We start from the raw sequence: 16,534 nt of genomic DNA on the forward strand, positions 1-16,534 counted from the left end.
TAATAACTGGCCATGAGCCAAAGGCATATATATTCAAAAAGACAGAAGAAATTGAGAACCTGCTTGCAAGTGCTAATAATATGATGGTATTAATTCTACATAAATGCATGTGTCTATTTACATATAACTTAAACAGTCATTCAGTTTTTATTTTGAAAGAATACATTTTTGTTTCATCTTACTAACTAGAAAAATGAAACAAACTAGATGGAAAGAACTTACACTCATAGTCAACAGATTTCTGTTTGAAGAGAAACTGTGCTGTGTCAATTTTGAGATAAAAAATACAACTACTGTAATTGAAACACTTCTATTCGAATGAGAATAAAAAAGAAACACCTAAAATATTAACTTTAAAAAAAATTGTTTTCCTACTTATATTAAAATCTTTTATTAGCATACTCTGTAATTTTAAATAAATTACAGAGTTTTCTTCCTATAAATTCAAGAACTGTCTTCCTTGCCACTAACCACCTTTTCAATTAAATGGGGTTTGTCAACTTTACACTTACCTTTCCTAGGCTAGAGGCATACTCAGTGATTTAAGATAAGCAGAAACTTTTTCCTTGGGTACTGCAATGTTTTAAAAACAAGTTAAGTAAATATTGATTTCTACACTGATTATTTTGCTTTGACTTATGTCAGAAGTTCTGGCCATGGATTTACATGATACTGTGGAATTCAAAAGTAAATTTGATTACACAGTGGTATTGACATAAATAGGCAAAGAACAAGACCTCAGTTTGGAATTGGAATTGTGACCATTTAGTAATGCAATAATAATTGAAATTACTTTCACAAAGCATTTCAGAACTCAGCAACGCATGATGAGAAACAAATGGGGACATTTTCTAAGAGACATTTAGCAGCAGTGACTCTGTCATAGTCAACTTCCTCATGCGTCTTAGAAACTCCCCTAAGATCTTTCCTCTGGAGTTACTGCTTTCCATCTAGAGCAGGGGTTCATCTCACATCAAGTGAAATCAAAGATGCTTTTTCTGCCTCATAAAAAATTTCTAAATCACCTTCTAAATCATTGTGCAGGATTCTATAAAGTAGAAATGCAGGCATCTCATGGAACCTACCTCTTTCGCATGATTTGCCAAGGTACCCTGTGCCAGAGCAATCACAAACATATCTGTTCCACCCATCCCTGCATACACCATTGTTTTTACAGGGGTTGCTAAGGCAAGGTTTTGCAGTTTCTCTTGAGCATGAGGGTTTTACTCCAGCTGTACTTTGAATTTCAGCCATCTGTCGAATATCTTTGCTTTGACCATCAATAAATAAATCTCTAATGCAGCCGACGTATCCGTAATTGAGAAGTGCTGTCCACACCTCTGTTGGGAAGACGAGGCCTGCTTTATTTTCTGGTAAGCCTCCAAGATACAAGTCATCATCCAAGTCAAGGATTTCACTTTCCCCTGGTGCAGTATATGGTGTACGTAATGTGTTCACAGATATGGTCCCTGAGAAGAAGAGACAACAAAATACATGATTTCCAAGATATTTATAAGATTTTGGTACTGTCATTTTACTCATTAATCTACATGTCACATTAGCTCCTACAAATATCTATAAATGAAAAATAGGTATTCTATTTTTACAGTTATACAATAATAGATATACTTCATTATTTTAATTATGATGTAGTACAAATGCTGTCAGGAAGCAAACAATGTAAAAACATTTATACACAATACTGCATTGCCACTATATATATATATATATATATATATATATATATATATATATATATATATATATATATATAAAAGGGTCAAAATCACCTTACCAATCTTGTAGGGTTAGGGGTGATGCATTTCAGAGTTATTTTCAGAAATATCCTGCTTGTGCAACAACAACAACAAATCTCTTCACTACCTCATATGTACTTCAAAGCATTAAGGCTGAGCTTGCATTGATAGGTTGCAACCTGGGGGGCAAATCTGCTTCTTTGGTTTGGATCCAAAGACACAGTATTTTAAGAGACTCACCCACTTTTAGTGGGCTTGGATAAGACTTTTTCTTTAAGTGCAGAAGGAAAATACTCTCATGAGCTGCCAGGCAGACAATTATTGAGAAGAGAGTGATGTGCTCCTAGAGGGAAAAATCAATGCCTCTGACACTTACCTCAAAATGTGTGCATGTTACAAAGAGATGGAGAGGACATATAGAGAACCACAGAAAATCAGAAGTATCTTTTCTATTTAAGTTTAAAAAGTAAACAAACAAAATTAAGCCTAAAATAAAGTTCTGCTTCTACAAAGTGTCTAAACAAAGAAATTGTAATCAACTGTAAACATCCTCTTTGTTGTACTGTTTAGAAGTAATGAGGTATCAAGTTTTTTACAATTTAAACAGGCAGAAAGCCAAATTTAGTACATGGAGTCACAGAATATACTTATGTTAACCAAATTTAATTTTATTTACTAAGTAGAATAATAGAATCATTTAGGTTGGAAGAGACCCTCAAGATCATTGATTCCAACCATTAAACAAAGTAAAAAAAAAGTTTAAAAAAGTTAACAAAAAAGTAAAACAATTAAAATCACTTTAAAAAGAATCTTCCTGTAGATCTTCACAGAAGTGACTCCTTACCATTCTCTATGGGTGCAAAAGCAAGCAAAATATAAATCAAAACATTATACAGGTCACCAGATTATTATAATGTACCAGCCACATTATGTAACACTTATCCACTGGACTCACTATTAAAGTGTATTATGACACTGAAGAAACACATTTACCAGAATGTATTTATCATATATATATACATAAACCTAACATGATTCACTATTTCCACTGTCAGCATGACACAGATCTCAGAAGATAACAGTGATTACCAAAAGAACTTTCACTGTGTTTGGCGTGGTGCACGAGAATAATAAATTCAGAACTTTTAGACCATAAATACTGAAATGTGAGTTTTAAGCAAAGAAAGGCAGGTCCGAAAAAGATCATTCTTTTACTCGGATATATCCTAAAATTTAGGCTTCTCTTTTAGCAATGAAGAGGAGTCCTGTGGGAGCTACATATTTTGTTTGTTCTTTTGTTGGTTCAATAGGTTAACTTCAACTAGTAAAAGCTCTTCGGGATAGACATCTCAGGAGATCCAACTCCCATGTGACACTTGAGGCGCATGGATTTTAGAAGGGCTGGATACTACTAAAACTACAGTCTCCGTACTATCAGAAAAGATCTAAAAGGATAAAACAGAGGTTTGCATAGCCGCCTTTGTGTTTGAAGAATGTTTGAGAATGTGGTCAGTTTTCTCTTGCGTATATTATCAGAAATGTTTTCTGTGTCAGTTGAATAATCACATAGATGTAAAGCGAACTTCCAGTCTTAGCTGTAAAAAATGGGCATGTGGAACCAACATCCTTTTCCTTCCTAACCTCCACCTGTTTAAAACTGATAAGACTATTATATTTTGCTAACTCTAAATATTTGTATTGCCGCTGAGATTCTTGAAGCAAAACAGTCCTCGTATGGAACACTTGCTGTAGATCTGACCTTAGGCATGCAAGCATAAACGTTTTGAGGTTTGATTTCATTAATCAGCTGTCTCAAACAAGGACACCTCTGAATGACCTCTTAAACCAAGACAGCTAACTTTTGTGAGAGCATCCTAGGTATCAAGAAGGACTGCTGACAGGCAATAGATAATTTCTCATTTAAAAAAAAGAGAGAGAGAAAAATTCTGTAAATATAAATCACACTTGTGCTCACAGTATTTCTTACTGCTATTGTTGCTTGCTCCCACCTGTTGCTCGCTCCCACCTGTTGCTCTACAGGCTGTTTTAGGACCAAATGCTTTAAACCTGTGTTCAGGCAGCACTTGTACCAACACACATTAACTCAGCTTCAGCCTCCAACCTCAAGCTCATGCATTTGCACAGTGCTGTTTTCTGCTGGACAAGCTATCCATGATGCTATAAGACATCTAGGGCTCCATTTCTACTGAAAAATACATCAACTAAGTCTCGATGACTTTCAGTGCACGGGAAGAGACAGGTAAATCCCAGCCAGTATAGTTGTGACATTAACATGGTGGTTTAAAACTTAAGTTTTACTAGCACAGAAGGCTGAGAAAGGTGAACGATAAAGGAAACAGTAGATCACCGCATAAAACACTCCTTGGAAGAAGCCCTCTGAAATCTTAGCGTGACCATAACATCTAATAACTTTAGGTAGAAAAACGTAACAGGCAGCAACTCTTCTGTGCATCTTTTTCATGTTTTGGAAGCCCATGGAACCCCTGTTATCCAGCTGGACTTTCTCCAATTAACTGCTGGACATATCCATGACACTTCAATTGACCTACATACTGTGTGTATTACCCTTGATAAAAAAAATGGTAGTTAGCTTTATTTAATCCTTTTTATTGAGAGCTACACTAAGTCAAATAGCACCTGCAGAAGATTCAAAGCTTTAATAACCCACTCTAGCTCAGCTATTATGTAAGAGCTTGACCAAAATATGTAGCACACTGCCAAGAACAAGAACTATGGCTAGAATACAAACAGGCATTAACCTAGCTAATAGGAGAAAACCCATGCCTGGGCACCAAGATTTTCAAGCTATCAGTTACCAAGTTATCCTGTTTTCCAGCTGAACTTCTAACAGCATGTCCAGGCAGCCATACAACCAGTACTGCTGCTGGTCTCCAAATTACCTTTTATTATCTCTGACAGGTAATGCAAACCTTACTCACTAATTGCTTTGTAAATGTACGTGAAAAAAAGCAAAGAAAAATAAGGGGGAATAAAAGAAGACTTCCAAAACACATAAAAAATATGGAGTTTTTAAAAATATCCTAAAATAAAATGCAAAACTCAAGTCCACACAACAGGGGCCTATAGAATAATGGGTCTATAAACACCTTTGTGTTCACAGTGCATCCAGAGCTGACACAGAGGTAGAGTGTGCTGTTTCACCTAGCTGTGGTTTTTTGTTTGTTTTTAAGCCCACCATCTTTCTTGAAAGTTTTCAAGTTCTACTGAAACCATCTCAGGTTGGACCTCATGACAACGGCAGATGTTACCACAGAATCCAGCGATAGTAATGCACACCCTTTGCTGGGTTTCAACCCTAGTTTCTCTGGGATTTATAGGCAGATTAAAAGGAATTGTTCCGTCAAATCACCAAGTGCTCCAATCCATTTGAATACTGCTTCTTACGAATGTGAAGAGACACCAGTTTCCAGAGATGCAGGAAGAAAGGAAGCTAATGGAGCAAAGCAATGTCTTATGTGGCCAGCACAAGAAAAGGTTTATAATGTGTCCCGTAAAGATAATGTAACATCAACCTTTCTCAAATCGGAATTGCCGTTGGATAAGAGGAAAAAGAATGGGACATATCTTGTTTTACAAAATAACCTAACAACAACAGAATATAATGAGGAAGCAGCACGTTCAGGAGAGTATTGGCCTCTCAAGAGAAAAAGAAGATTATAACTTTAGATTGTAACATCTCTGTAGTAAGAACCATCCTGTCAATTATATCTTTGCATAGTACACCTAGCATAACAGCGCCTGTAACCAGACCAGTAGTTACACTATTTCTTTGAAAAGAACAACACTGGGGCAATAATGTCTGCCAAGAATCAAACAGCTTCCTTGTAAAGTTTTTTAATATTCAAAGTAGGAAATAGTGTCTGTATTTCTACCAGAGAATGAAATGAGAAAACGCTGACAGCACTTGGTTTGTCCAGCCTGAAAGAAGAAAAAGGGGAAGACTGAAAGACAAGAATGTGTGGGATGATTGATTTAATCTGGGAATTCATGATCTACCTTCAGACTCTAAAAACAGGTAGCATTTCTTATCTCCAGAAACCAGACATAAATTTAAGGGTCCTATAATGACCTACGGGTGCTCTGATTCTAGAGCATTTCACCTGAGAACAAAATGTAATTTAAACATTCAGAAATATCTTTATATATTGGAGAAAAAGTCTGAGAAAAACTAATGAAATTATTATTTTTGGCAAATATTATTGGCTGAAATGATAACTGATTAGTGGGAAGTTCTTCAAAAGAAAAAGTCAACAATAAGATACATACGAGCAAAATGGGAAATATACAGGGATGGATGGAGAAGCTTATTGTACCACTCTACTGAACATTTGTAAGGTTTACCTTGAACTCTGAGAAAGATGCAGATCAGCTGAGAAGTCTGCAGAAGATGGCAATAAAAATGGTCAATAGCTACAGAACATGACATATAAGGATAGGAAGCAGCTAGGGTCTGTGAAGCAAACTGGAGACTGACATAACAGCATTCAGATCATAAAAATATAGAGCTACGACACCAGGAAAAAGTGTGGTGTGTTTTGTGCCTGCTGTGAACAATGAAATCATAGACAAAATGGCTTGTTTTGCATACAGAAATATGCAGTTTATGAATTATTACATAGGGAGGTTGTACAGTGTCCACTGTTGGAGGTAACTCAACAAACATCTGTCAAGACTGATTCAAGTGCTCTATCATTACTTTCATTGGAGAGCTATAGTAGAGGAGCTCTCAAGTTTACCCCATCTCAATTTTCTTATGAGCTCATGAATAAATGAAAAACACTGCTGGGGTTACTGGAAGAATTTTCCTTAAAATGCAAGAAAACCCCATGATCTGAAATATATAAACTATTAACATTTGTTGACATCGGAACATGTAAATCTAGCAGTTCTTAAAAGGCTGGAAAGATGGGGGAAGGAGTATATAGAAGTGTACATGTAAAAAAAAAGAACCTGAAACAACAATTGTCGTGGTTTAACCCAAACTAGCAATACAATAGGGGAAAGAATCGAAAGAGAAGGGAGAAACTTCGATTGAGATAAACACAGTTTAATAAAATAACAAAATACTAATGCGCTACTGGTAATGTATATATAAAATAGAAATAAATGATACTCAAGGCAATTCCTCACGAGCTCTGTCCACAACTGAGCAGCCAGTTCCAGGAAGCAGCACCCTCGTCCCAAAAGGAGGAAAAAAGGAAAAAGGCAGAAAGGCTCAGAGGCCTCTGCAAAATGGCAGAAAGCCGAACTAAACGTCCCACACCAAACCTCTCCCAGCTCTGGCAAAAAAAGAGCCAAGAAAGAACACACGAGAGAAAAAATGCCCAACAGCAAGCAAGAGCGGGGATGCCCAAGAAAGATCAAAAGCTCCCCACTCTCCTTAAATCTGAAGCATGACGCTAATGGGATGGAATACTCTTATTGATCAGTCTGGATGTCAGTCAAGCTCTGCCCCATTTCTGCCCCCCTTCCTCTCTGCCTCATACCTGTGGGCAGAGCTCAGAGTGTCCTTGGCTCTCAGACCAGAGCAATTAAAAACATTAACTCTGTGCTGGGGTGTTACCTCTTGTGCTCAAACTAAGTCCAAATAATGAGCATGCTAGCTATGAAAAAGAAAGGTTTCTAACTGCACGAAGAAAATTAACTCATTTTACTCAAACCATCACAACAATGTGTGTAATGGATATCAGCAAAGTACTACTTACAGTGAGATACTGATTATAGATAAGATCTAATTACATACTCTAGAGAAAATTTCTGGTATTTAAGCTGAAACTCTAACTTTAGTTCAAAATTTCAGTGACTTCTTAGCTCTTAAATGCTACCTACCTATAAATACATTCTGATACATTCTGTTTTACACTGCCATAAACAAATGGAGGTTGACAAGAAGAGTAAGTTTAATCTCTGATTTCACTATCTAACAATGATTTCCAAAGGATGAATAGCAGTTCAGTCAAAAAACACTTGTAAGGTTTTTCTTTAGTATGGTAAACAGTTTAACAAAATTTTAAACAATACTCAAGTCTCAGAAAACAGTTATTAAACCTAACTGCACCATGTTACAAGAAACACTGTGAGCAAAGACCTTTACAGTTGTTTCATGATTGTGTGGGGGGTTTTTTTGTTTGGTTGGTTGATTTTTTGGTTTGGTTTTGGTTTTTTTTAGTTTGCATTTGGGTTTTATTTTCCCTCCTCCCAATTCCTTTACTGCAGAGTTGGCAGTACTGCTAAGAGCAGAACAGACAAACATTTCCCTTAGGTATGAGTTAATGAGCCTCTCCAATCATATTCATTATCTCAGCAATTTACTTTTTCATAATTCTGTGTATAAGAAACAAAGACAAATTTCTAAATCTTGTCTCATTTCTGATCATCAGTAAAATTTGAAGATTGTAACTACAGTTACTACAGCTATTCTGATCTTTTTCTTACCTTATCTGGCGTATTTAGTTGCTTTTTGTGCATGTGAAACACATTTGCTTATTTAGAAATAGTGAAAAATCAGAGTAAGGTATTCTAAATACACTTTACATCTTGTGTGCTAAAGCATAGTATTATAGCTGTGGTGAGGACTGTGACCCGAGCATACAGCCCACGACAGGACACATGTGAAGCAGCTATGAAGCTACTGTCCTTTGCAAGAATTCATAATAACCATGAATACTGGAAGGGAACTCGGCTCACATGGAGGACACAGCAGTTGCTACCAGGTTGATGTCTTCTGCTGTATACCTAGCAAAAGAAATAGCTCAAAGTGCGTGTTCCCTTCCCTCTGCTGCATACCTAGCAAGAAAGATGGACCAATGGAGAATGTATGAGATCTGCTTTTTAGGGAAGGAAGCACTCAGAGTAGGTCTTACAGGCAGCAGGATGGGGTTCTAGGGTGAAAAACTTCTGTAAGAAAGTTCCTTCAGCAAAAGGAATTAAAGGGCACCCTCTCTTCCCTCTTTCTTGTATCTCCCAAAATCCGAGGGGATCAGCAGAAATACTAGTGAATAGGGCCTGGATAAGCACAATTTTAAAATGTGTTCTCATTCCTTACATCTCCTCCACTGCAGTCTCAGATGGGCAATGGCACCGTCAGTAGTTTAGAGTGGCTGCTCCCTGTGACTGAGAGTCTGGAAGAGACTAAAGGATGAAAAATAAATCGAGTACTTGCTGATCCAGCTAACATGACAGCCAAGGAAATTAGCAAAGCTCCTTGAGAAATGTCACAGCTTTCTATTATCTCAGGGAACCACTATGCATTGGATTTGAAGGCTAAGAGTAAAAGGTTGCAAGACATCAAACTTCACTTAAAAAAAAAAAGGTTATTTGAGCTATTTATTCATTAACAGTAGAATCTCTTCCTTTATACTTGATAGGTTGGGAAGTATTTTGTCAGCATCAACAAGAAAATCTCAGAAAAAACTTTTTTTTAATACAAGGTATATTCATTCTCTTATACAAAAATTCTGAAGGTAAGCAAGTAAAAAATGATCGTATTAATATGATTTCCAGTATGTTTGGTTTTGGGTAGAGAAAATAAATGAAAAAGCTCCTTGGAATAGTAAAGTGGGTTTTATTATTCATGGAAAAAAGCGTAATAGACCAACATGCATTAATTATGAGGAAATAATCTAAACATAATACATCTGATTGGAAGAGGAAGTACCAAAGAAAATGGGAACATACAGTTCATTGTTAATTGTTAGGCAGTCATTTTACTTGGTTAGATCTGACAGTCTAAGATACTACTCGGCCAATACTCTCATTAAGAAAAATAACAGCATTACCACTGTTATTCATACTTCTACTGTAAAGTATTATAGTATCTATTAAAATCACAGAAAATCTTTGATGTCTGGTTCAGATTTCCGCTAAAAATTCAGTTTGTAAATTCATATGCCTATGTATTTATTAACTATTCCTGGTAAGAGTTCAGTGTTTTAGGGAGAATAGCTACTATGGTCAGTTTTCAAGAGTGACAGAGTAAATAAAGTTCACGTACCTTGATCACAGGCGATTCATCAGCTGGACTAATTTTTCTTTTACATATATATATTTGACTATTTAGAATTCTACTTAGAAATAATATGTAGTCCTGACCACAAAGTATGTATTGCTTCCTAAAAAATCAAACTCTCTACAATTAGAATGTGAAGCCATACAGCCCAGGAATCAAATCATTATTTTACATAATCCTAGTGTGGACTGATCAATTGAATTTGGTCTGATTTTCAGCATGGATTTGACGGAAATCTTCAATGTAAACATAAATCTGATTTGTGAGTAGTAAGAAAGTAAATCATAAAACAATAACTTTTTGGGGATGAAGTTTCAGAAAGAAGTTATAAATAAAAGTCATGGAGAAGGAGTCACCAGAAGGAAGAAATTGGGGAAAAGCCCACAAAATCCAGAAAGAGAGAAGATTACATTTTTCAACACTCAGTTTCATAGTGTACATAAACTTCAGACTGAATATTGATATTAATCAGAAAATTATTCGATGGACTGAATGACAGACTCATTACAATTCCCCCACTCTCATCCCCAAATCCTGGCATGAACTACAGGAAAGATATTATAGAATAGATTTGTCCTTCAATTAATGGATATTGATTATTTGATGTAGTGAGGATATATACTCAAGATCAGATGCAGCTGAAACACAAGGACAGCTTCACTACTCACATGCATTGTATGTTGTGATGGATTTCAGTAGTATTAGGAAGAGTTTATGAATTCTTCATTTTTACCCTTTTCAGGGAGATCATTTGTCACGTAAACTACTAGAGAATATGAATCATACTGACAGAATGTGACGAGTCACTTATTTTCATTTCTGCTGATATGTGTTGTTAGCCATTCATTAGCATGTATTTAATTATGCCAAGACGTACTGACATGATTGGAAGGTTTGTGCAGTTTCTCTGGGCCAACTATTCCCTATGTTGGAGATTACTTTCAGTAACTCTTTTTTGCTTTATTTTCACTCTTGAAACTTGCTACTTCAGCTACTTAGTGTAAGCAAGCACAGAGGGAGATTACTGTTTGTTTTTGAAGTACACAGCACACTTACTTGCAAGATTAAGTACCTGATTACCCAATAAATTTTAACATAAGTTACTTTACTCTGCAAATCACTGTATTCTGGTACCTGACAGTAATGACTTCTTCTATTTCCTTTATTTTTGAGATGATACACAACCCTAATGGTGGCAGCATAATATATATCCAGTATTCTCTCAGATACAACGTGAAAAAACATAATGAATATTAAGAAAAGAAGCTTACCTGACCGTCCATCCCGTTGAAAATCCACATGGTACCATTCGCCATCATTCACCTTCTTTTGCAAGGCTTTTATTTTTATAGTACCTGATCCCATGTCTAACAGCAGGTAGAGGTGGCCATCAAGCATCTCAATTGCAAAAAAGTCAACCTTCACCATCTGTGGGTGTTTGGCATCCTTTTGGTGCCTTGGTTTTCCATGACTGAAAAGAATCAGGCCATTTGGCTCAGTGGTACGAAAGTCAAACGATATTGAGCCTGTTTTCTTGGCATTCCACTTTGGCAAAGAGATGAAAGACTCTGGTGTTTCAAATGTGATTGGATCTAAGGTTGCGACATTCTCACATTTAAATGCTACAACCCCATGAATCTTCATTTTAGGATCTCCTTGCTTGGCAAGTCGAGATAGCTCCAATCTGACATCGTTGTTTTTATATACAACCTGCAAGCAAAGCAGAGAAGTTACTAAAAGGAACTTAACCATTTTAACCAAACAAATATACCCCTGAATAGTAATGTTATTTAAAGGATAATAATTATGGTATATAGATATGACAATTTACATACATAAAAAATTAAGTAACTATTGTCATTGACTAATGATTTAATAATAGTTTTCATTAAACCAAAGTTGGTCCAAAAATATCCCTCAAGTTAATTCAAACAATCTGAAAGAGTATGCACATACTTTATACTATCAGTTGCAAATTAGTTTGTGTGGCCTTGATTGCTTAAAAGCCCTCTTTCTACAGCTATTCTGCTATGTTAGAGAAGTATTAGAGTCCTTCTTCCTCTAAACCCTTTGTCACTGTCTTAACTCTTCCATTCCTGTACAGAAAATTTACCAAGGTCAGATACTTTATAATTCAACATCTTTTCAGTTTGTCCTTGGGGCTGACGAATAATAGCATCCATGGTATTCACGAAGCTACAAGATAGGGAAACTAGTATCATACAGATCAAAACAGATGAAAAGAAGAGAATCTTTGAGCCAGTACAGCTGAACAAAAAAATAAAACCACATACATATTTTCCCTGACTGAAGACTCTTCTGATAAAAATGAAAGGCAATATTAGTTTTAAATCAAATTGACCTCCACAGCAAATATTCTTGCTTCAATTCACATATTTACTCTGCTCAGAGAAATCTGTCATGATAAAACCATTTGCCAGGGTTCTAGTCTTTATTGGTATATTCTGAAATTGATGTTATTTCTGTGTTGTCCCGGATACATAGACCACTTAAATGAAGCTCTCCAATAGCAAAGGTGTGCACGAGTATTTTGTCAATATTTTTACTTATTCAATAAATAATATACTCAAGCTAAAATACCACTGCAGGGCTCAATATGAAGGCACGGTGACAGAAGCTAAAATCTTCTCTAAGGTTAAGCCTACATTAGAAAGCAATTTGGAACAAAAGCAACAGCTCAGCAGATCAAAACACTTGGTGATAAGGCTTCTTCATCTACAGATTCCATACCATTCAGGACTAGATCACGCCTGCCCCCTGATCCATTGTTACTACTATAAATTGTAGTCTGCATCTATTCAGGGGACCAGTCACTGGTTTAGATCTTAGATCCTTAATAGAGGTTGGAAAGTCCTTAAGGAATACTTAGGGTAGAGCTTCTGAAGCCTCGTTTGAACACAGGTGAGCCCCACTCTGCAAACTGAACTGACATACAGTAAGTGGAAGAGACAGGAGATGTACTGCAGAATTGTGCTACTGTGAGAAATCAAAATACTAGCGTACACAATCTAAGATGGCATACCCCACAAGTGAGAGTTGCTATTGAAAAATGGTGCTTAAAGATCACAGAATACTAAAGAGATGATGGATCAACAAATTTTACTGCAAGAATTGTGTTCTTTCAAGTCATATCATTATCCATGCAGCTAATTTCATCATGAGACACGGCAGAATTATTCTGCTACATTAAAAATGTATTATAAAGCCAACGAAAGACCTATTTCTTCATTTTACATCAGAATTCGGTACAAATGCTGCTGTTCTCACTGGATCTGTGTCTCTAATGACAACAAATAAACCCCACTGTGGATTTCCAGCAGCAAAAAGGCCACAGAGAGGCAGATAACATGTGTTGCCTTCTTTAAGTGAAGACATTGGAAGTGACTAGAATTGGACTAACTTGTAATCTTAGATCTTAGGATCCGTATTTGCATTTATCAAATACTTCTGTAACACCTCAGAATTCGCAGATTACAGAAGGGAATTTAGAAGAACACTGGAGAATCGGCACATGCAAGTGATCTCCCATTGGGGAGACTTTCTGTCTTTAGAGTAAAGAAATCAAGAAGGAGAAGAATGCGGCAAGAAGATGATGGTAAAGCAGTGGATGTGGTCTATCTTGATTTCAGTAAAGCGTTTGACACAGTCTCCCACAGCATCCATGCTGCTAAACTGAGGAAGTGTGGACTGGACGACCAGGTAGTGAGGTGGACTGTGAACTGGGTGAAGAAGACAGAGAGTTGTGGTCAGTGGGGCAGAGTCCAGTTGGAGGCCTGTATCTAGTGGAGTCCCTCTAGGGTCGGTACTGGGACCAGTATTATTCAATATATTCATCAATGACTTGGATGAGGGACCAGAATGCATTGTCAGCAAGTTTGCTGATGACACCAAGCTGGGAGGAGTGGCTGACACGCCAGAAGGCTGTGCTGCCATCCAGCGAGACCTAGACAAATTGAAGAGTTGGACAGGGAAAAATTTAATGAAATATAAAACAAAGGAAAATGTAGAGTCTTGCATCTGGGCAAGAACAACACCAGGTTCCAGTGTAAGTTGAGGAATGACCTGTTGGAGAGCAGTGTAGGGGAAAGGGACCTGGGGGTCCTGGTGGACAGCAGGATGACCATGAGCCAGCACTGTGCCCTTGTGGCCAAGAAGGCCAATGGCATCCTGGGGTGTATTAGAAGGGGGGTGGTTAGTAGGTCGAGAGAGGTTCTCCTTCCCCTCTACTCTGCCCTGGTGAGACCTCATCTGGAATATTGTGTCCAGTTCTGGGCCCCTCAGTTCAGGAAGGACAGGGAACTGCTGGAGAGAGTCCAGCGCAGGGCAACAAAGATGATGAAGGGAGTGGAGCATCTCCTGTGTGAGGAAAGGCTGAGGGAGCTGGGTCTCTTTAGCTTGGAGGAGACCGAAGGGTGACCTCGTTAATGTTTATAAATATGTAAAGGGTGAGTTTCACGAGGATGGAGCCAGGCTCTTCTCGGTGACAACCAATGATAAGACAAGGGGCAATGGGTACAAACTGGAACACAGGAGGTTCCACTTGAATATGAGAAGAAACTTCTTCTCAGTGAGGGTGCCAGAGCACTGGAACAGGCTGCCCAGGGGGGTTGTGGAGTCTCCTTCTCTGGAGACATTCAAAACCCGCCTGGACGCCTTCCTGTGTAACCTCATCTGGGTGTTCCTGCTCCGGTGACGGGATTGGACTAGATGATCTTTCGAGGTCCCTTCCAATCCCTAACATTCTGTGATTCTGTGAAGCCAGTAGCCTAGCAGGCAATATTACTTGGAGATATCCGGTCTCATGAGACATCGGGAACTTTCTCTGGCAAGAGGGGTTTTGGATAGCTTCCATTTCATTTGAAGGAGTTACAGGGGGCAACCTTTCTGGAATAGATTGAAAAGCATTAAACAGGGACTAAAGGATATGGCAAATAAAGGAACAAATGGGCTCTCATCAGAATTAAATCATGCTGTTGACAATGAAAGTAATTAAGGCAACAAAGAACATAAGGAGAAAATATTCTTTAATTGCCTGCTGAACAAAGGTAGATACTAGGACAATACAAATCAATGTACAAAGATAATTTCTTGTTTATGGACAAATTCAAATTACCTGATATTAATGAAACCTGGTTGATTGAATAATAAAATTAGTAGCTAATACCTATGTTAGAAAAACTGAGTAGACAAAGGGAGAGCTAAGCTTTCCTTGATGTCTGCAACAGCTCTACTAAAGTCATTTGCCAACTCAGATACAACAATTTTTAATAAATATGGTTCAAGGACCTGACAGAAAAAGTGCAAACAGGAATACTGGCAAGAGTTTTCTCAATAACTTGTCACCAGCTCTTTACGTAGCTTAATATATAACATAAAAGGGAAACATTGCTAAAGCACTTAGTAAGAGTGGCAAATATTGGGAATTTATGCCACCAATATTAAACCATTCACAGAATCACTAAATATTGCATATGACAAATTCTCATTTCCATATCACACAACTAAAACTTCGTAGTTACTGAGATGTGAATGACTGCATCTTATCACATTCATTTGTAGAAACAGAATAAAGTCTACATCTGTTTTTTAGAATGTTTGTGTTCTAAATTTTAGGACGTTTATATTCTTTTACTCTTACAAAACTGAAAATTTGGAGCTGAATTATCATGGATAATGAGTATTAAAACAGGAATATATGAACCATAACTGAAAACCATAATTGAAAAGAACTGTAAACTATTAATGGAACGCAATTGGCATTTGGAAGCTCATTTCCTGGTGTTATGCTGAGATTCTTAGCCCTCTCCCCATCTCCCTGTCCATGAAAGATGTATTCAGACATCAGTGAAGCACAGCAAAAAAAAGGAGAAAAGCAGTATGCTCACAAAAAAAAGTAGTCATTAAACTTCAGGATAAGAACTGAACAGTTAGGAATAATTCTGAGACTAATATCTGCTTTGTAACTCATGGAAGTATATGCTTCAGAATCTAGAAGCCTCTAGGGTACAAATACATTCAATTTGTAAATTTACTAATTCATTATTTTCCAGAGATTCTGCTTTTTATTTTTTTTTTCCTTTCTGGGTACAGAAGTACAAACATGCTTTTAAAAGGGCTTATATTGTCCACTGCTATTTCCATCTAAAGTACCCTACATATTGTTTCTTAATGTTAACACAATGCATTCTGCCTCAAATAGAGACATGGGTCCACAATTAGTCAAGTGAAGGTAATTTGCAATGAAGAAATATTTGAGTCACATTCACCTTTACTCCTACACAACCTACCAGTCAGTATCCTTGCACTGCTGTGCGCTTCCTTAGCACATCTATTGGGTGGGCCCTGGCAAGAGGTTTCTTGCTCTCTCACTCTCATACCTGAGCGACCACAATATAATATTCCTGTGGATGAAACTGCTCACCCTCAGGGAATTATACCCTGCTATTAAAAGCGTCTTGAATTTGTCTTCCATTCATTGTATTCTTTCCTCAATATTAAATAAGGTTCAAGACCTCAGTCTTTAAAATATCTAATTACGTCATTCTTGAAAACTGCAAAAAGTCATCGAAACTCCCAAGAAAAAAGCAGCAGTTAGCAATTCCACACGTAACTTGCAACAGAGCTATCCAATGCAAGGGATTTTTTTTTTTTTTCCGGGACAGAAAGTGCAGACCTACATATCATTTTACAATCAAGACACAAGCTC

At 37.2% G+C, this 16,534-nt stretch overlaps 1 protein-coding gene across 21 annotated transcripts in view; it reads right to left on the reverse strand.

Annotated features, from left to right (window-relative positions):
* NRXN1 (neurexin 1) overlaps positions 1-16,534 on the reverse strand; it is a 739,204-nt gene that overhangs the window by 426,294 nt on the left and 296,376 nt on the right. For all 21 annotated transcript variants that reach the window (XM_065632973.1, XM_065632971.1, XM_065632964.1 and 18 more), the window contains 2 exons: positions 11,079-11,517; positions 1,086-1,469 (listed from right to left, as the gene is read on the reverse strand). In XM_065632973.1, coding sequence (XP_065489045.1) covers positions 1,086-1,469; positions 11,079-11,517 — 823 coding nt within the window. The remainder of the gene's footprint in view (positions 1-1,085; positions 1,470-11,078; positions 11,518-16,534) is intronic.

This window comes from Caloenas nicobarica, chromosome 3 (assembly GCF_036013445.1).
Source record: "Caloenas nicobarica isolate bCalNic1 chromosome 3, bCalNic1.hap1, whole genome shotgun sequence".
In the NCBI taxonomy this organism is placed as follows: Eukaryota; Metazoa; Chordata; class Aves; order Columbiformes; family Columbidae; genus Caloenas; species Caloenas nicobarica.